Below are 21173 nucleotides of genomic sequence, written 5' to 3'. Positions count from 1 at the left end.
CTTACGATCTTGTATTATGATTGTGTAAATCTTAATTCAGTATGGATAAAAAATGTATCAAATGCCGACGGGAGCATTTTGTTAAAGTAACGAAACATTGACACTACCGTGTAGCATGAAAATTTTGCGGATTCTAATTTTTGCGGATTTTGTGGATTTACCTCGATCCGCAAATATTAGTTCTCGCAGAAAAAAAAACCCGCAAGATAAAACACCGCAAAAATTAACTCCCTTTAGTCAAATTAAAACTGACTCCGCTTTTAATAGACTTGTACCACTGGGGTGATATACATTGGACTTAAACAAGAACAGTTACATGATTTTTTATGTAGCCTGGATCTAGTCTGTATTATTAAACCCTATGATGAAACAGTGCTTTGTTGCAATAAGGTATTACAATAAGGTGTTATTATATGTTTCTAATATGTAAGTAGAGTGAACTGTGACTCAACAAACCGTACAATAAAAGTTGAAAATATTAAGGTTTCTTCCACTTAAATGTTCTGCTGCTTGAACAGAGAATCGCAAAAATTAGTTCCAGGCAGACGTTTTAGTCATCTTTGAACCGCAAAAATTTGTTCCCGCAAACCACAAAAAAATCACCAATCCGCAAAATAAAACACCCGCAAAATTTTCGTGCAACACGGTAACCCTTAAAAAAAGTGATTTACGGTAAATTTACAAAAGTTCGAAAGTACATACCTAATTAGGGACAAGGTTACAATCGTGTGTTTACAACTGTGCATAAAACTCTAAATATCAAATCTAGTGATTGTTATTTCTAAATAAGGTGATAGAGAGATTATTTATATATCACTGATCAGTGCTCGTGGCTAAGTCTTCCTGTCACCAAATGGCCACAGCAAAAAACTATCCAATTCAGACTTGCCAGAGCTACGTTTACGTCGAATATCCTTCACCGGCACCTTCTTTGATAACAGCTGTTATAAAAACTATTGGCTATCCAGTAAAACGTGCAGACGATCGTTCGTTCTTAAACTGAAAAGACATCTGATCGGCTTCGCAGCATCCCACGTCACGACACCTTAAAGCCATGACATCATAACAAGCTGACCGAATACCGCGCGTACGCGTGATCACCCACCTTTAATCCATCCCTCCCTAACCACCTCCCGGGGGGAGTACTCCCTTATATGGGCTCTATAGGTATGTGCGGCGCTAAAGGGTATGGTTTTTCGGCTGTTTTGGTCATAAATAGGGTATCGCTTTTAGCTATTTTGCCGCCATTTTGGTAATAAATAGGGTATAGATCAGTTGCACTCTAGTCCAGGGTTCGATTTTTTTTAGAAGAAGCTACTTCAGGTCATAAATAGGGTGGGGAAAATCGCAGATTTTAGTCATAAATAGGGTACGGAAAATCGCAGATTTTGGTCATAAATAGGGTAAGGGTTTTGAGAAGCGGGCTGCACACCCCTACCCAATTTTTTTTGGAGTACCCCTCTCCCCCCCCCCCCCGGGAACCACCTCAATCTTCCGCCCGGTGCAAACAAAGGTTCTTGACGTTCTTCTCTTCACCAGTTATCGCCATAAAAGAGCGCAAGTCTACGTAATCTGTTAATGCGAAGCACTTTGGGTGACACCAACACAGGGGATGAATACACTTGAATAATGCAAAGACCACTTGTACAAACAGCAGCAAAGTGTAGCCGGATCTTTGCGTAGATCAGGATCAGCAATGTGGAATAAAACGTAAACCAAATGCAAGGCTGATCGGACAGCTAAAATAATTTTATTGCCAAATATTTCGGTTAGACAAAATTAACCTTTCTTCAGGGGCTGCAAAAAGCTAAGTAAACATTGGAAATAAACGGTTACAATATTTAAGATGATACTAATGAAAAGTTGAGACATGATTGGTTTATAAGCATAGAAAGCAGAAACGTGAACAGAAGCCATTATAAAAATAGAGATATAGATTAAGGTTCATCACGTAGACCTGTTCATCCCATAGGGTTCAAGAGTCTTGTCCTTGGAAATTGAAAACGCTTCTTTAGCTGGCTTTCAGAATGCCGTCTCTGTTGGAGTTGATGAATTCTAGGGGAATGAGTTCTATGTTGTTGATTGAATGGTCAGGAAGAGTGAAGTGATCTGAAACGGCGGTAGGTTGATCAACGTAACGTTGTTTAAGGGCTTTTTCGATTGCGCGTCTGTGTTCACCAAATCTGTCGCTGAGATGGCCTGAGATGTCGTTTAGTGAAAAAAAAAAGCCCTTAATCAACATCACATTGATCAACCTATCGCCGTTTCAGATCACTTCACTTTTCCTGGCCATTCAATCAACAACATAGAACTCATTCCCCTAGAACTCATCAACTCCAACAGAGACGTAGCCTGCGTAGCTGGCGGTTTTGCTCGCGCCGGGGTAAAAAGGCTTGGCGGCGGAGCCGAGAGGGATTTGGTTGTATTTCTTATTTATCACAGTTATCACGATCTCGAAAATTGGTTAACACATGAGCAATTTCAGTCATGACATTGGTATTTATTTTTTCATCTTTCACAAAGCTTATTGACCTTGCCACATTTCAGATTAAACACTGCACATTATGGGGCCAATCACAATACTTTTTGGTCTTGTTGTATAAGAGACCTGGCGGACAGTTTTTATGATAAGTAGATCCGGCTGAGCAGATGATAAACTTGGAGCAGTCTGATGGGTCAGGATAATAACCATCCGTTGAACAGGTTACTGGACCTAAAATAACAAAAGGCAAAAACGAATTAACGGATCAAATGGGTGTACGCACGTGGAGCGTGCGCTTTTACACGCGCGACATTCTTTTATAGGCATTTTAGAATGTGATCGTGTTACTTAAATTCCTAGTACAACAATATATATGCTTGAATGTCCTGAATGCGAAATCTCGGGAAGCATTACGGCAGATATTATTTTACACTCTAGAAGTACGTTAGCAGGGATTTTTTTTTAAAGTTTCTAATGAATGAATGAATGAATGAATGAATGAATGAATGAATGAATGAATGAATGAATGAATGAATGAATGAATGAATGAATGAATGAATGAATGAATGAATGAATAACGTGTAGGTGTTTTGTAGAAGAGGGGGGAAGTCCCCTACACTTATTGTGCAAGTGGACACCTAAGTTTCCTTTAGAGCTAAAATTAAACTAGTTGACTACAGGCACCTAAAATTCTGAAGTTCAAAATTCTACATACATCCTTTCATTGCCGTATACAGATATCCTAAACCTAAAAATTAAGCTATTTGACTGCAGGCACCTAAAGTTACAAGATACAAGAATTTGAAAAAAAAAACACTATTACTAAAATTGTGTACTATTAACTGACGTGGATTATTCTCAGCTCGTTAGTATGCACCTTTAGTGAAAGAACGATACAGGAACTGAAGGTTTCTACCTGCGAAACTTACCAGCAGTGGTGTGCTGAGTAGTTTGATGTGCTGTTGGAGTCTGCTTTGTTGTATAGCGCGTTGTCACAGGAGGAGCATGCGTACTGGGGACAGTAGCTGGTGGGAGTGTCGGTGGGACTGTATAGCTACGCAGCAGCTCAAACGCATGCGTGTCATAATCTTTACCGTTAACGATATTATTTTGTACCCACGAGCAATCCCAGAACATGATTCCACCAACTCCAGGCTTGTCACGGATTTGCTACAGTGTGTCGAGAAGAAATAGACTGTTATCGTAGTGTATTCGTATGGCTTAAGAACGGGTGTTTTGAAACAGTTAAATACAAAAGGTATTTTCGAAGGTATAATCAAAGGCTAGTTCCTCCATTATTATATGCTCGTACAGCTTTTATTGTTGTAATGTCCTTTCTTTGGGCTAAGCGAAGTGGGGCATGGCATAGCTTTGGCTCCTCTCTTCGTATACACATTTGCTATACAGTGTCGTAGAGTAACTCGGGTAAATCATTATTAGAATGGTTCAACTTGTAATGTTGAAGGGCAATAAAGATCGTTTGACGGGCACCTCACGTAGGAATGGTTCCTTGTAGGCTCAGAAACCGCGAAACTGAGATAACGATTGTTTTTTAGTGTTATTTTAATGAGAGTAGGAAAAAGGTTTGACCGGTTTGACTGGTTTGCGGGTCTACGGGGCAATTCTCATGTCACTCGGGGATATATTGTTAGCTTGCACTTCGAAACTGCAACAAAATTCTGCAAAGTTCATGTCCTTAGTTATTCAAGGAAAAGGTGGAAAAGGTTAAAAAAAGGTTAAGCCCGCAAATTATTAGGCATCTTTATTTAGGATAGTGTACAAGTACGCTGCCTTCAGTTTTAAACCAGACACGTTCCCAGATCCCTTGCACTTTTATATTGCTGACTGACCAGTAAAACAAGAGGCTCAAAGTACAAGATTAATTTGACATGTGATAATGTAACGCATGCGGGCAAAGTTTCAAAAATGGTACCATCAATCTCGCATGCTTACCACGATTTGGAGGTGTTCATTACCTTATAGACTGTGGCCAGTTTATCAGGTGGGAAATAATAATGCGGCTTTCCAGCGGCTTCGGGTCCAGCGGGCAAACCAAGCACTATGAGAGGTCCGTTTGGAATACTTCGTGCCCAGTTCAACCAAGTGTCCAGCACAGATATAAAGTACTGACTCCCAGGGTAGCAATAATTGTTGTAAAACTGGATGAACAGGTAGTCAAACTCCTGGCCGTAATCTAAGAAAATCGTGGTTATTGCAGAACTTATCGCCAACAACAACAACAACAGTTTATTTGTACTCTTACCTTAGTTACAGTGATATTTTTTAAAGAGAATAACTGGAGTTAATTATATTATGAAGAAACTTTAAAAATTAATTTTTATGTTATGTTAAAACAGATTATAAGGTTCCATACTATTAATAACAATGGGCAACTAAACAAATAATATTTAAATAAAATCTTCCCAAAAAATAAATAATATAGAGGACTAAGAAGGAAGAGTCACCAATCGGTAATCCGTAATATGGCCATTTTTACAAAATCTTGGTTCTTCAAAATTTTCGTGTCAGTGAGCAATATACGGTGTTTAATAATGTAAAGAAATGCGTTTGTAGTCTTGGTCCTGGCTGATGTTAGGTCATTCATCTGGGATTTGAGGGATAGAGCTGAGTTGAGATCAGTTATTATTCAGAACGCTCTTAAATAGGACAACTTTGCAGCTGAACTAGCAGAATTTTCTTGTTCACACGTTCCAGGGAAACTAAGTGATCATGATTCGCCGGCCGCGATTCAAACCATAAAAAGTATGAAACAATGAATTTATTTATTTATTTATTCCTTTATCGGTGTGATTATCTGTGTGATTTTCATAAACGTTCCAAAACTCTGTCCTGGTGAAAAACAACCATATCCCTACAAGACTAGTACTGTCAAATCTATAGTTCAGGCCCTTGTTGAAGTTAAGCCTCAAAATAAGACTTAATAACAAGTTAATGCTTTCGCCCGGGTGCGAATCGTGCAAAAACGTATCGTACTTATAAAGAATCGTTTTCTACTACTGAGTACTAGTAAAGTGATTTATTACCTTCCAAGGCAGATCCCTGGATCTGAGGTCCAATCCATTTATCTGGAAATGGACATTGAGGGGCAGCGGTGATCAGGTACTGCTTAGAGGGATCTGTATTCATCAGACGCCGCATCTCATGAACAAAGTCTGGGTAATATTTATGACTTCCTATCTCGATGTCTAGATCAACACCATCCATAACTGTCCTGCAAAAGAACAGAGTGCACACCCGGATGTTTGTCGCTTTTCAGTATTGAAAGGCGAGAAAGAATCCTTTTCTTAAACCCCAGAGAGCTAGACTGCAAAACAGCCGGTTTTTCTTGTGTTGTAACATGTACCAACGTGCAGTCATTGAAGGGAAAGTCTGGAGCGAGCGAGAAATTGGTAAGTGAGACTGAGGAGAGACGCTTTTAGCTGTTTGTAGCTCGCGGATTTTTAAATCTTTTAGCGATTCTCTCCTCCCTCCGTGCATTTCAAAGCAAAAAAAAAAAACGTGGACGGTTTTGTAGTCTACCAGAAAGATAAATCTACAGTTTAAATGGTTAGTGTTCTAGGACGAAAAAATGGATTTGGTCCAAATTTGCACTTAGCAAATTTAAGCAAATTTGGTAAAAAGATACAGCAAACAAGTAGCAACGATGGTAAATGCCGCATTTGCTATAGGTTTTGCATGGAGTAGAAAATGCGTATACAAATGCGGCATTTACCACCTTTGTCACTAGTTTGCTATATCTTTTTACCAAATTTGCTTAAATTTACTAAGTGCAAATTTGGACCAAGTCCATTTTTTCGTCCAGTGCGCGCGCGTACTATCAGAGAAAAGCTTACAGTCTAATAACTTACCACAAGAATGGCCTTTTATCCTCCATTTCCTTTCCGCCCAAAAACAAGTTCCATATATAGTATGCAAGCTGCTTAGCATTCTGAGCATTGCCCAGGCTTCCATCACAAGTGTCCCCGCCGAGTGATATCAACATTTTCTTACCAAGCTTCTGACAATCCCTGATACCACCCCCGATAGTAGCACATTCAAACACATCAGGGTTCCGTGAGTCTGGAGCGTAACTGCAGTGGTGTGCAAAGTTCATCCCCGGAAGTCCGTCTGATTGGTTAGAAAAGTAACTACGTATCAATCAACGCTAAAGGCTGGTTTCCATAAGATCGCAGATCGCAGACCTTATTGCGATCTGCGATCCGAGATCATATGGAAACCAGCCTTTAGATAGAACATGGTTCTATCTTCTGCGATCGTCTGCGATCACGATCGCAGGATCGGAGACGATCGCAGACCTTATTGCGATCTGCGATCTGCGATCCGCGATCATATGGAAACCAGCCTTAACTAAAACTCTTGTACGTAAACATCAGTCGCATCCTTTGTCGATTTACACTTTTTTCAATTCCTATCAGTGTGTGTTAAAGGGAATAACGCATGAGAAGACAAAAGAACTGAACTTGTATCTAAATAGAAATAAAGGTAAAAGTGTAACAAACAAAGAAGGCCAAAATAAAACTTTTGAAATGTAAGACAGCGACAGAGAGCAAATAGTTTGTTCATACAGGCCATCATCAACAAACTCTTATGTATTTTTAAAATTTCTTTTAAAGTATGTTTCAACAAGCTATCATAACTACCTCTGTTTCTGTTATTTCTAAAAAGCCGATGAATGAATGCCACCAGGTAAATGTCAAACTTGTGGTTATTACAGAAGTACCGCAAATCCTTCTCCCAGTTTGCACGGCTGACTCTGTGTGCGATGGAGTTTTGTCCCCAGTATCCCACCAGCTGCTGTCGGCTGGGAAGTGAGCGTTTGGTTTGAAATCGATAGATTGATCCAGCCGCTGATCTCGGTTCTCTGGAGATGAGACAAAGAAACAAGTTTGAAATATTCGTAGCCTGTATGCTTTATTTATGAGATAAAATATTAATCTACTTACTAAATAACAGAAATATTTTCAGTACATTTTAGGATATATTTTGAAAACATTTACCCTGTGACCTCTGCTCGCAGGGTAGAAAGCATTTTAAGTTATATTAAAAACCACGGCTTATAGGAAGACCATTTTTTTGTTCATGTAAATGATTATGATACTGTGTTAAAATAAAGATGATGATGATGATGATGATGATGATAATGATGATGATGATGATGATGATGAATCTATAGAAAGACTTCCCTTTCACTCAGCCTAAGAAGGAAATACTTAGTCAAAGTTCCGATTGGGAAATCGAGTTCAATTTTCACTTCGAAAAGATGCTTATAAAACATTTTTGTTGTTTTCAACCCTTTTTCCCCTTCCTATATGGTAAAAAGCAGTTTGACTGTTTTCAAAAGCACCGCATGATTCACACTTCAGCTAGGATTATTTATTAAGTAGCCCCTTTAAAGGTTTTTCCAAAGGCTTTCTAAAAGCGCGCAATAGCAATACATCTTCAAAGTGAAGGTGGATTTCATTAGTTGTTTCGCAGCCATGGAGGAGCTGCTGTAACATTTCAAACTACTCACGGTTCAGTGTGACATTGCGGTAAATCTGACATAAAAGGAACATTGTTTTGCTGGATTGTTTGGAGTATTTGTTAGCTTATTACGCATCCAATTCCCCTTTTGTTCAGTTTCATAAACTTGCAGAAATGTTTAACTGTGGAAACTTTAATTGTGTAAGTTGCAACTCTTTTATGAAAGACGTACAGTGTGCCTCAAAGGTTCGTTGGTGATAAGACGGCCCTAGATAATCATTATTTAACAGAAAATAGAATAAAAAGCCTTACTTCCCAGCATTTATCCGTGATTCTCCAGCAGCGTCCTTTAGAAGAACCAAAAGGACCAAGAAAATGAAAAACTTCATTGTTTTATGTTAATGTAGAAGTCTGTTTGAGACCCAAAGATAAAGTGTGCCTCCTTTGTGAGGTCTCCTGATTAAACATAGATCACCCACAGTCCTGAGGGGCGAGGAGACTGGGCCAGAATACGTTAGAGTACGCGGCTAATTTTAGACTACGACATTTCGACATTTTTTTCAAGAGTTGATTTTATAGTATAATTTTGTATTATCAGATTTGGACTTTTTAAATCAACAGAAAGTAAAAGAACACCAAACCATAGTCGGCTTTGAGTACTGCCGCCGTGCTGTGGATATCTGTACATCTGTTTATATCCGACTGATTTGTAAGAGAGATTTTATTTTTATAGTATTGGATCATCATAATCTCTCATACAGATCAGTCCTTGGTTGAAGGAACTTCATAAGCAGTCAAACGTTCAGCTGGCGTTAACAGCAAAAGTTATTTTTAAAAAAAGAGACGTTTAGCGACAGAAAATATGGCATATGATCGGATATTTACATACTCCGTTTCGTTTGGACGCGAGAAATCTCTTTGAATAAATACAAAATTTAAAGCCGGACATTTGGCAAAAATAAGACAAACGTAACTGGTAAGCTGTACTTAGCTGTATTACGACACCTGTAATAAAGCAACATCATAGATAGCAATGACACTTCTGTCTGTTCTATATGTCACGTATATTTGTCAAGCTAGTTGCAGATATTGAAACCTCCAGAGATTTGTGCAATTTAATAACTAAATACATTCAATTTGTTCGGCTACCTTCTCTTAAGGTCTTTTAAATTTGAATCGGATTGTCCTTTCGATACAAGCGCAAAGATATTTTACGGCCATTCAATTTATTCTGCATATCGAGGAATTACCACAATTATGTTACCTTACTCGGATTGAACGAAGCAATAAGCAATAACAAAAATCCTGGTTGTGTTTTAGGACTGAGTTTCGTTGAAAAGTTAATTAAATTTAGGGGGATCCTTGAATCATTTATTTCATTTGTCAAAGGTTCTTTGTTTCTTATTTGCATGACACCTCCGTTTTGTTCTCTCCCTGGTGATGTTGACTTTGGATAAATCAACCTTTTAAGACAAATAAAGCGAAGTCACCCGACTTTCGCTTTCCTGCAAGAGAATCGTTCATTGCAGTTTAGCGGCAATTCAGTAAGACAGTCACAAACCAGTTTTACGTGTGAGACAGAGATGAAGATAAGAGCGATCATCGATATTTCTATATTAATTTTCTTTTGTCAGCTAGAAGAGAGTTCATCAAAACACGTCAGACATGGTCGACATTTCATTGGATCCATTTACACCAAGCTCGATCATGCCCTTGTTGGTCCTAACATACGTTCCTTGAAGACAAGGGGAATGATCGAATGTGCACAGAAATGCTTATACACTTACAACTGTGGCTCCTTCAATTTTTACATCACCCAAGGCTGGTGCGAGTTGAAGTCGTTGAAGAAGAGGGAACCTGAGCTACAGATGAACGATTTCGTCTTCACACAAGGTTGTGTGTTTGTGTTGCTACTGTGAACTGAGGCTTTTAAAACAAAGTCCATATTTTATACCTTACATTACAGATGGCAGTTTACGTTGTTAAAGTCAAGACATTGAAGAAACCTTAAGCTTTAATAGAACAAGAGGGGTTCGGACAGAGATTTGTTACCAACTTTTTAGAGAAGAAGACAACAGCATTGTCCCGTTGTAATCCAGCAGAAGCCATGTATTTAGTGCAATTAAAAATAACTAGAAAAAAATGACCTAACATGGTGACGGTGCTTTAATGGTACGTTTCAGCTCCACAAAGAAATTTGTATTGTGCCGAGTGGTCTAGGGAAGGAGGGAGTAGGAGGAAGGCTGTGAGCCTTTTTTGTTTTTGTTTTTTTTTTTTTTACATAATATTGAACGGACACTGAAGAAGCGACAATGAACGACCAAGTTCATGTAAGGCCAAGATTCCAGAGGAAGGGTGTTCGCCCCGCATCCCCCCCTCCCTCCCTCCTCCCTCCTCCCTCCCCAACTCTTGTGAGTTAGATGGCAGCTGGTAGCTCTGTTTATAAGAGCACTACACTGCGTTATTTCAAGGGCTAGGCCATGGGTAGATTTACTTCATAACTGCTAAAGTTGCAATCATCGACAAAAAAAACTCATTTCCAGATCACATATATGATTTATTATGAATTCACGTGCATGCATATTGTTACAAATCAGTAGCAAGCCTCAATATTTATTCAGCAAGCCAATATACGTATCACAACTTTTTGCTACAACGTAAGTTGCCTAAACTTTCTTTAAAATTATGTAATCATAATGTAACAATGAAAATAATCCATTGCTTTCATCCTTATTACAAGTATTCGGGAAAGTTGTTCATTATTTTTAGACGGGAAAAACTGGAGGCCAATGAATTCGATCTATTTCTATTTCCCCCGCGTTTTCCTAAAGTTTCCTTTAAATTAATAATTAGACCTTAGACAGCGCTTAGAAAATCTTATCTTGCCAATTTTTTTTTCAAATACAGAAGAAGTACTTCATTACCGTGACTGCAAGCAATCCATCAACCTCGTTCCCAGGTTCTCTCTTCTTCCTGCCGCCGCTCTTGGGAACGGAAAGACGAGAGACCCTGGGGACGAGGTTGGCAATCCACCAAATGAATGTTAACTTATTTACTGTGAAACAACGATTTAAAAAAATTGAAAAATTTTGTTACGATTACATCGTAATGTATTTCTTGCGGCTACTTGTCACCTCGATAAGCGGGCGATGGGAATCATGTACAAACGTATTAGAAAATGCTATTTCTTGCGACATTGCTGAAGTTACAGCTGATGTTTTTATGGTACTATGACTTCTTTTAACTGTCTTATATCCGCTAGAATATTTTACCTGGATTCTAAGATAGGCTTAGCGGAAATACTGACAACATTAGAGGTGCTGCGGGTTCATTTACCAGGTATTTCGTTAATAGTTTGGTTATATCTAATTTTACTGATACGTTTACGAAAAAGCTGGCCTTATTACAAGTTTAAAGTTCATGACGATTAATTAAAAGAACAGTTCATTAAGCTTTGATCGCTTTTTAAGCATCAGCAATAGTAGCAGTCAAATCTAGTAAACAACCATCATTAGCATAAGTCTTTAACAGGTTGTAGAATCCTTGCTGCAGAGTATAGGCTCATCCTCTTTTGACGATTTCTGAAGAATAATCCCCGATTTAGAATCTGTTAGAAAGACGAACAAAGTTCAATAAATCATGCGATATATGGACTGAATGCACCAAAGAGCGCATGATTATCTTATTATTTGCACTGGTCACCGTATACTGCAGGCGCGGATCCGCCTGGACTACTGGACATGAGAGGAGAGACTTTTGTGGGAAAGTTCATTCCTCGTACAGAACTCTTTATGAAATGCTTTATTTAGCACCAATAGTCTGTTAACCATTTTATCATAATTATGTTTGATTCACTGTTTATATATCAGTTTTATAGATTTTAACTTTTAAATGTTTGTTGGCTGTTTTTGGATCATTATATTATTGTCATTTGTACATTTTAAGCCCTACTGTACCATACTCTTTTTAGTTTTCATGATCACGGGTTTGTTAGCTTTGAGCTATTTAAAAGCGCCATCCTTGTCAAATACCTCACTGCGCATGTTAACTATACTACAACAGGCCAGGATTCTCGCATAATTTTTAGTCAAATTTCCCGGGTCTCGCTGAGTCCGATGTTTTGTTTGCGAAGATGTCTCGGCGTCTCGATTTCGGTAATCTATCCAATACTGTCTACGTCATCAATAGCTCACGCCTGACTCACAACCCGAGGTTTGTACTAGTAGTTAGATAATTCAAAGCTGCTGACTGTTGTCAGCTGGATAAAAATAACTTACACGAACGAGACAAAGCATGTACCCGCCTTTAATTCTCTCTAGTTTGGAGAGACTCCCCACCCACCCCTCCGCACTAAAACCCGTAAACCAAATTAAAAAAGGCGTACAAACCTAAACAAAGGACTTACCTGATTTTGTGTACTTGTCGCTTTTCTTCCGGCAGCAGCAATCCCAGATAGTCCCGCCAATAAAAGCCAGTACAATTAGACCAATCACGGTACCGAATGGGATGAGATACTGTGTTAGGTCTTTGAAGTAAACCCATTTGAATTCAAACTTGAGCTTATCGTGTTCTTTCAAGAGCTTATCGCAAGACGAGTGTGGCTTCTTCGCTTTTGTACTGTTTCCTTGAGTCCTCTTTCTGTACTTTGGGTCCCCCTCTATACGCGCCTTCATACATTTGACGTAATTTTTGTCATCGTCAATATCACTCATTATCTGATCATCAGTGAGCTTAAAATACACCCAGGCACCAACTTCACAGGGTGGCATAAACTGAAGGACTTCCCAGGAATTATCATTTTTCTTGTCGTCACAATGAAACACCACCACAGAGTCCAGCTCCATATCACTCAAGCCTGCAGCAGTCTTTACTGGGTCTTGAATGGCTAGAAAGTCACAGTAAAAATTGCTTTTAGTTTTCTATATTAGTTGAAGTTCGTATGCTTCTGTCAGGTACCCAATAGCGTTCCTTTAATTGATTTTCGGTCACAAAATACTTCTGACTGAAGGTCTGGATAACTTAAAAATCTTCATCGATTATCTTAACAATATTCACCCTACCATTAAATTCACTAGCTCGCACTCTTCTACTAACGTATCTTTCCTTGATGTTAATGTTTCTTTAACTAACGACGGTAACACCAGTACTTACCTGTACACTAAACCTACAGACAAACACCAACATCTACTGTATTCATCTTGCCATCCCCTACATACAAAAAATGCTATTCCTTTCAGTCTAGCACTCCGCTTACGACGTATTTGTTCTACTGACGAAACGTTTAATATACGCACTGCTCAACTTACTACGCATACGTACACTAAACAAATACAACGTGCCGCCAACATGCCACGCAGACTCGCTTTACAAACTAAAGACATGAACAAACCTACGCGTGTACCTTTTATTACGACTTTTGACCCATCGCTTCCTCACATCTCCAACATCATTTAAAAACATTATCATTTACTGCTCTCGTCTGACCGCTGCAAAAAGGTTTTTTCCAAATTTGCCTGTTGTGGCTTTCAGACGATCTCCTAACCTACGTGACTTACTGGTTTCGGCTAAACTTTTTTCTAACTCGACTTATCCCCACCCACAACTCCCTTCCGGCTCCTATCGTTGCGGTAAAAATTGCGCCACTTGCCCATACATTTCCGATTGTCTCACTAACTACACCTTCTTTTCCACTGGTGAAACACGCCCTATCAAATCTAACCTGACCTGTGAAACTAAAAATCTAATCTACATGATCCAATGTAACCGCTATAATTTACAATACATAGGAGAGACTAAACGACGCTTAAAAGACCGCTTTACTGAACACCGCCGCACCATAGATAACCCTAATACTAAATCTAAACCCACCACAGCCGCAGAACACTTAATAACCGCTCCTAACCACACCGCTAACGACATGCAATTAATCCCCATAGAAAAAGTCTACTCTAACCGGGACTCAATCCGTAAGGCCAGGGAAGCCTTTTTAATCTCAAAAGGCAGAACACTTTTTCCACATGGCCTCAATATTCGCGAAGAAATGTACTAGCTTTTTTTCCTTTTATTTTTTATTTTTTGTTATTATTATTTCATTGCGCAAATATTTGTCAGCTATATAAGCGTATATCCCAATGTAAATTTTCATTGTACCTGAAGAAGGCTGGTTTGGCCAGCCGAAATATAGTAACCTTTAAACCGTAATTCTACCTTGTATCGGTCTCTGCTTCTTGTATCATTTATATTCAGTTGTTAAGCCGATCAGATCAACAATTGATCCAACGTATACCAGCGGGATTATCGTCCACGGTTGTTACTTGGACTTGACTCATTTAAATTTTACTATTAAAAAAAGTTATGCTTGTTCCATGTTGCTCTCCGTGATGTGTAGAAAATGCTTTGAATCTCTTGCTCTCTTTTCATTTCCAGCAAACAATAATCTTGATTTACAACCTAAGCAATACGCACGGCCATTATCTCGCCGATTTAATAATCAATACAGAGTTTAAAGGCTCAGGTTTGGATTAACGTAAACGTCTATGTGATTTTTCCTCCGTTTGTTAAAACTGTTGTAAACAATAAGGATGTGAGTGTATTGATGCTACTCTGGGTCTTTTTTTTTGAACGCAAACTAAACAAACACTAGAACCAAGAAGACAGGAATACCTTCGACAAATGAGTAGGTCATCCTGAAGTCTGCATAATCAGAATCATCATAATAAAGACCAGGAGGGACTCCAATCTAAAAAAAAAAAAGTTCCACAAATGTCAATTAACGGAGTTCACTGATAACATAGTAACATGTTTAAAATCCCATTCAGCCCGGAAATCGAGGGAAGGAGTGTGGAGTGAGGCAACATTTTGAGATCAAGAGTCGCTGTTCTCCTGGCTTGACGTTCCTATGGAAACAGGCGCATGTTTTTAAGAGGTTTGATTTGTTTTCCCAGCATTTGTATTTTTAGATCATTTTTGCCTTTCTCTATTAGGTTTGAATCAATTTTAAACGCTGATAGAGAAATCGAGAAATCCAACTGAAGATGGCAGGACCCCATGAAGATGGCGGCTGTTGAAGAAACTATGAAGTTGATGTCATATCATATGACGTCATCATGCCATTTAACGGACCTCAAAGGAAACAGTTTACTATATACCCTACACAAACGTCCGAGTTTAGGTCGGGTGTAATATAGATCGTTCTTTCGATTTTGGAACAGCAATATGTTTGCAGGGGAAATAAGTTTTATTCATATGTTTTTGTTTAATTCGCGAAACTGGTAACGAAAAGTGTCCATGTACATTTTATAGCTAATAATTTCAAATTTGAACTGAACTGAAAGCGTTGAATAGAGTTATAAGCCGATGTGATTCTATTTAATCCATTTTTTTTTTTTGTAAAAACTCTTTTCACTGTAGAGAAACATTGAAAATTGTAGCATTCGCGCATAGACTCACTCCGCATAAAAATTACTTGCATTTACTAAGCGCCAGGCTTACTTTATATAAGCAAACCTTTAAATTCTTTGGATCTCCAACTCCTTAGCACCTTAAATTAAAGTGCCTATTAAGCGAAAATTGTCTTTAGGTAGTTATAAAATTTACCCTTTCAAACACGGGATTTCAAAGTTTGAGATTGCTGGGGTAAAAATTGCCGATTTTGTGAGTGCTCAAAGTTGGGCTATTTTGCCTTCAAAAATGGTATTTGAATCGTGCGGCCAAAATGCCAGGTGACAATAACCGCTGATGTCACGTTGGTGCCAAGAATTGCAATTCATCATGGCGGAAGAGAAGAAAGATAAGCGACAGCGAGGGCGATATTGCGTTGCTGGCGTCCGTAACAAAGAGAGTTGCCAGAATCGATCGTTCACAGAATCGCTAGACATGCTTTTCTCTTTCTACAATCCTTTTCGGCGGCAAGACGGAATGAAAGTAAACAAACTTTTGGCACCAACGTGACGTCACAACTTGGAATTCAGCATAAAACTCGACCCAGTCCTCTGACCATTTTTGAAAGCAAAATAGCCCAACTTTGAGCGTTTGTAAAATCTACAAGTTTTACCCCAGTACTCTAAAACTTCGGAATCGTACATGTTAAAGTGCAACTTTTATAACTACATAAGAGCAATTTTCGCTTCATAGGCACTTTAAGGATGTCAGTTCAAGTTTAGGAACCTTAACTTCTTAAACAGCATTTTTCCTTCAAAATAACAGTACTATGCAGTTTGTTTTTAGTACTAGATTATATTCTTAGCTTATCAGATTGTACACGTAGCTTTCAAAAATAGGATAGGTATGGAATGGGAATGGGATACCTTTGCCATCGACGTTTTTTTTTTTTACTTAGTGAGTGAACAATATAAAGAGTGATCTATTTTCAAGACATTGAGATTAAGCAAACCTTTAAATTCTTGATCCCAGAATCAAGACTCTGCGTACGCTGGGTGATCGTAGCTTTACCGTAGCCGCACCAGCGCTCTGGAACAATTTACCGAACGCAGTTCGCTGCGCACAAAGTGTTCAATCTTTTAAGGTCAGGTTGAAAACTCATGTATTTCGACAAGCCTTTGACCTTTATTGAGAATTGTATTTTAGCCATTGACCTTGCCATTGTAATTTTAAATTATATTTATTTAGGATATCTTTATTGTAAAGCGCGCGAGAGCATCTGTTTATGATTCGCGCGCTATATAAATAATAAATTATTATTAAATTATTATAATTATTATTATGGAGACTATACCAACAAGTTTTAAAGTGCCTTTCACATGTCAAGGCTTTCTATCACTTTATGCTTTCAATAACGAAACGGACAGGCCAAAGTTCAATAAATCTTTAATTTTTCGTCATAAAACACAAATTATGATCTGCAGAGCCTTTGTTCACAAAATTAAAATGATTTTTGATTACCGGTAACACCGCAGTTTCCTTGCTGTAAATTCAGACAACAAATTCTAACACCGGTCAGCCACATAACGCGCAGCGTCATTATTTTTACCTTTTTATCAACCAAATAATCCTCACTCTTAAGTTCCTGTGTTGTTAGACGAGAAGACACTTGAGCAGTGAACATGGACAGAAGAATTATACCAATCACCATCCACATACTGGCAAACAGTCGAGCAAGGAACGACCGGGGAGACTTGTCACCATACCTTCACAAGAAAAGCTCGGACAATAAATTCCTCATTTAGTAAATTAGATTTTTGCCTTTATCCTCCTGTGTTCCCTTAGATTTAGATAGGCGAGGGGGGTGGGGTGGAGCTTAAATATTAAAGCCCCTCAGTAGTAATTTTATACTTTCCCGAAATTTGGCTCACCGAATCACTCATAATGGCTGCTTTAGGAACTCAGAAAATTAAGAGGCTCTGAACAGCAGTCCAATTAATGTTTACTAGAATCAAACTACAAATTTAACTATCCAGGATGGCTCCTTGTTGATCTTCTTCAAGTTCAAATTATAAATAAAATGGCAATTACGTTCACTTTGAGTAAAAACCACTGCGCATTAATTAGCCCCGGTCAAAATTCGCCCTCAATGGAGTCGTACGCGAAAACATTTCTCTCAGATAGCTGCACACGGTCATTATCATAGATAGTACAGCCCCGGAAGAATTTGATAACTTAAACAAACCAATCTACGGATTAAAAATCTATCTGGATTTAAACCATCTGCTTTGCCAATTTTCCAACAGTAGGGGCTTAAAGCCCAGAAGTATCAAGTGGTTGCTGATATTATTATTATTATTATTATTATTATTATTATTATTATTATTATTATTATTATTATTAAAACATGGTCCGATTGGATAATGCAATTCCACAGTTTTGATTGGCTTAGCTGCCATGGTATATCAACCAATAATGATTAATAAACATTTATTCCACAAGCGCCCACTGTATACTGTAAGTAAAACTAATTGTGAAACTTCACCTGATAAAAGTATAAAAAATAAAAGAAAAATAAGTTTGTAAAACACTGTGCGTCATGGGGCTGTGTCGCTCATCAGTTCTTTATATTTTGAGTTTATTATATTTGGAGATTGGTGATGTCGGAGGCCATTATACTGGGCCGCCTGTTAACTTTCTAAACCAAAGACCATTAAAATTAAACACTTTGTTTTTCATTTCTATTTCTTCGTTTTCACGCTGAAGTGAATGTGTCACTAATACAAGTGTAGGATGTAAGTGTGCATGACATTTTTCTTTGATTAGTTTTAATTCATTCTTCCTTGAGCGTGCGTTCTTGTTTTTTCATTCAATCTTTTCCATACTGTGTTTCACTTCTCATTAATATGTTTTTGTACATTCTTTTTCATTACATGTTTTTAAATTGCTTTTGTTTCATTTCGTCGATCACGCGATTTATCAATGATTATAAACCTTCGGCTCGCAAAAATATTTTGCCTCTTCTTTTCTTTTAGTCGCGCTTAGCACGTTTTAGTTTTGGATGGTCATAATGGCAGTTAGTCAAGTCTAGTTTAGTTATAGCTCACCTTTGGTAGTGCTTTACTTCTTTCCGTAATTTCCGTGGCCTTCAGAAATGTAAACATTTCTTTGTCATCGTTTCTTGTCCTATCAATTTGCTTTTTGTAAATTATTCGCTTACTATTTGAAACTCTTTAATTCAATTGTTTCATCCTACATTCTACAAATTTAGGGTAGATTGCTTATTGCAGTTTCATCAAGTTTTGAGAAAAAGAATTGACAGAAGGGACTGTTGAAATTGTAGACGAACTTACCCGACAGTTGTCATGGTAACGACTGCCCACCACATGCCGTCAAAAATGCCCCGCCAAAATCTCTTTGGAAATTGCTCTGAATTCGCTCTACTGTCCTTCAGAAAAAAAAAATTAAACTGTTAGCGTGTTTAGAAGGAAAGGTTAGGTTTGCTTTACGAGATTAACAATAAACATTTTTCTTCTTTTTGTAAATGACACTCAGCATATTTGACTTCTTGGCCAAGTCTCGTTTTTATATTGGTAAATTATTCATCGGTACAGTCGTTTGGATCACTTTACATGATCAAAGAATGCATAATGAAGATATTTTCTGTTTGAATAATAAAGTACTAAGCTTACTTCGCTACGATACTTTAATAACAACTTTGTTTAGAAAAAAAAAGATTTAATGTGTACTTACCAGTAGCCAAACAATCATTCCAGAGAGAGCGGCACACGAAAAACACAATATTAATAGAGGCCATAACTCCAAGATGGACAAATAAGCGACCTTCACAAGATCGTGTTTGTTCTTCTGTCGCACAAGCACTGGGTGTACAGTGTCAAATACCAGAAAAGCGTCTTCTCGATCAACATCTGCTTGAAAAACCGGGAAATCGATTTCAAGGTGTTTCTCAATGTCTAACTTCAGTTTTGCACAGTGTCTAGAGGCATTGATAAGAATTTTTCTCCATATTGCTAATCGCGATACAAAGTTCTTCGAGAAAAACGGCAAATTCTGCTTGTAGAGGGAATCATCCATTCTTGGGAGAACCAAATTCATTGACTTGTTGGAAACAGCGTCATCTGGATGTTGTGTAGGGGACGTGTGAGTGGCATTATATGAAGTGTTGTTGTTGTGAGTATGAGGATCAGTGAGACTGGATTGATTCACCTTTGTTGGTTCTTTGTTCTCTGTTTTCTCAATCGACTTGTTGGATCCAGCAGTGTGCATCTCCGCCACAAAAGACATATTGGTGGCGTTGTTGTGTAATTCAGTGTTATTTTTCTGAGGAAAAAGGCTCTCGTTGCGTGAGCCTTCAACTAAACCTCCACAGAGGGAAGTCAAAATGAACAAAGCTTCCAAAAAGAACATTTTGAGATTAAACTGGGTTGTGTCTGCTCTGTCTGCAATGCATAGGGAATGCCATTATGGACTCAAAGCTGTCAGTACTAGCCACAGTTGATTACGGCTTGTATTATGAAATTGAATAATACGTACGTGATTAGAGTTCATAGTTACCTGAATAATTAATAGCTAAGATGAGATAAACAAAACTCATGTGCAATTACTACAAAATACATTCGGTATAAAGGTAAATACAGAGAATCTAATTCTCTCCTCATTATAACTAACAGCCAGCTATCTCGCAAAAGTTTCCTCGGAGATGACTAAAGAATTGTTTTTCCTGTCAGATCCCGTGGTAATTCTGCCGCTTATAACAAAAGTAATAATTATAAGGATTTAACACAGCATTAAACCACTTTGAGGAGTTACCCCAAAGTTAAATTGCACCTTAGTATACCGCATCAGGAGACCAAGTCCTACTGTGAATGGTGTGCAAAATACATTAATTTTATTCAAATAAGTTTCGAAATAAAGATTGACTCATACAAATGCAAAGTTTTGTTCAGGTGTAAAATAAACCGCCAATTTAACTCTGCAGGTGATTCAAAATTAATTCATATTGTGAGAATTAAAAAAAAAACGTTTGTTTATATGAAAATAATTTAAATAAGAGTTCTTATATTTTGTATTTTCTAAAACTGATAACGCAATGAAAAGTTACAAGCAAACTGGCATGTCTTAAAATCTAGCTGAACTCACACAGAGTAGATAAATTAATAAAATTGAAGTTTCTCTTCTAAAATTGTTTAGCAGAATATGATATTTCTTACTGAAGATGAACTATGACCGCCTTCAATACGGCTCTGTGCAATTCATTAGCAATTCGGCAAAATGATTCCGAAAAAAATCAAAATGATAAACGCTCAATAAAATGAATTTCATCCGCTATTGACTTTTATCTCGGTGTTTTCCAATTGAGACTGTCGAAAAGTGTATGAGTTGTTTGACGTTTTTAACCCACTATACACAATCTAGAATCTGGATTTGCATGATAAGAATTAGTTATATCGCCTGGCTGAAATAAATTACACTGCGACGCTTACCTGTGTTTGTGGCTATTATCCAAATAGGACTGATGCTCAATTATTAATACCATCAGAACTAGAAAGATTCAAGGAGTGATCGCTTGCAGGCACACGAAATAATGTTTTGTGCGTTTGGTCCCTTTTAATTGAGACAGTCCAGTATGTTTTGACATTTCTTCATGAAAAAAGTCTTATTTATAAGATTGTTTTTATTAGAGGACTTAAACCGGATCTTAACAGTCACTCTATCAGTGCAAAAATTTTCACACACAACAATGCCCTCCCAATCTAAATACTTTCCCTGTAATTATATTTATAAATACTTGACCGCATTTGATGTA

At 37.9% G+C, this 21173-nt stretch overlaps 2 protein-coding genes across 2 annotated transcripts; both read right to left on the bottom strand.

Annotated features, from left to right (window-relative positions):
- Positions 1-2505: 2505 nt before the first annotated feature.
- LOC146456509 (uncharacterized) lies at positions 2506-8386 on the bottom strand. The gene is made up of 7 exons (XM_085092976.1): positions 8279-8386; positions 7144-7364; positions 6352-6610; positions 5527-5714; positions 4459-4676; positions 3412-3652; positions 2506-2713 (listed from the first exon to the last, which is right to left on the bottom strand). The coding sequence occupies exons 1-7, from the start codon at positions 8353-8355 to the stop codon at positions 2544-2546; spliced, it is 1374 nt and encodes a 457-aa protein (XP_084949102.1). The 5' UTR covers positions 8356-8386; the 3' UTR covers positions 2506-2543.
- A 1070-nt stretch (positions 8387-9456) lies between these two features.
- LOC146456508 (uncharacterized) lies at positions 9457-20937 on the bottom strand. Its single transcript, XM_085092969.1, has 6 exons — positions 19100-20937; positions 18700-18794; positions 16956-17112; positions 14630-14705; positions 12372-12851; positions 9457-11573 (listed from the first exon to the last, which is right to left on the bottom strand). Exons 1-6 carry the CDS (start codon positions 19772-19774, stop codon positions 11491-11493), a joined length of 1566 nt encoding a protein of 521 aa, XP_084949095.1. The 5' UTR covers positions 19775-20937; the 3' UTR covers positions 9457-11490.
- Between the last annotated feature and the right edge of the window lie 236 nt (positions 20938-21173).

This window comes from Pavona decussata, unplaced genomic scaffold (assembly GCF_977016875.1).
Source record: "Pavona decussata unplaced genomic scaffold, jaPavDecu1.1 SCAFFOLD_254, whole genome shotgun sequence".
NCBI classification, from domain to species: Eukaryota; Metazoa; Cnidaria; class Anthozoa; order Scleractinia; family Agariciidae; genus Pavona; species Pavona decussata.
Note: the sequence above shows the minus strand (reverse complement) of the source record. Positions and strands in the feature narration are given on the sequence as shown.

What these genes read in the sequence shown, in the direction of transcription:
- LOC146456509 (XM_085092976.1), bottom strand. Translation starts at nt 8,355, where the DNA reads ATGAAGTTTTTCATTTTCTTGGTCCTTTTGGTTCTTCTAAAGGACGCT. An exon ending in GATAAAAGGCCATTCTTGTG is followed by an intron (nt 5,715 to 6,351) that starts GTAAGTTATTAG and finishes GTTCTTTTGCAG; the next exon opens with GACAGTTATGGATGGTGTTG. An exon ending in AACTGGCCACAGTCTATAAG is followed by an intron (nt 3,653 to 4,458) that starts GTAATGAACACC and finishes GACACACTGTAG; the next exon opens with CAAATCCGTGACAAGCCTGG.
- LOC146456508 (XM_085092969.1), bottom strand. Translation starts at nt 19,774, where the DNA reads ATGTTCTTTTTGGAAGCTTTGTTCATTTTGACTTCCCTCTGTGGAGGT. An exon ending in ATTATTTGGTTGATAAAAAG is followed by an intron (nt 14,706 to 16,955) that starts GTAAAAATAATG and finishes TTTTTTTTTTAG; the next exon opens with ATTGGAGTCCCTCCTGGTCT. An exon ending in GACCTACTCATTTGTCGAAG is followed by an intron (nt 12,852 to 14,629) that starts GTATTCCTGTCT and finishes GTGACTTTCTAG; the next exon opens with CCATTCAAGACCCAGTAAAG.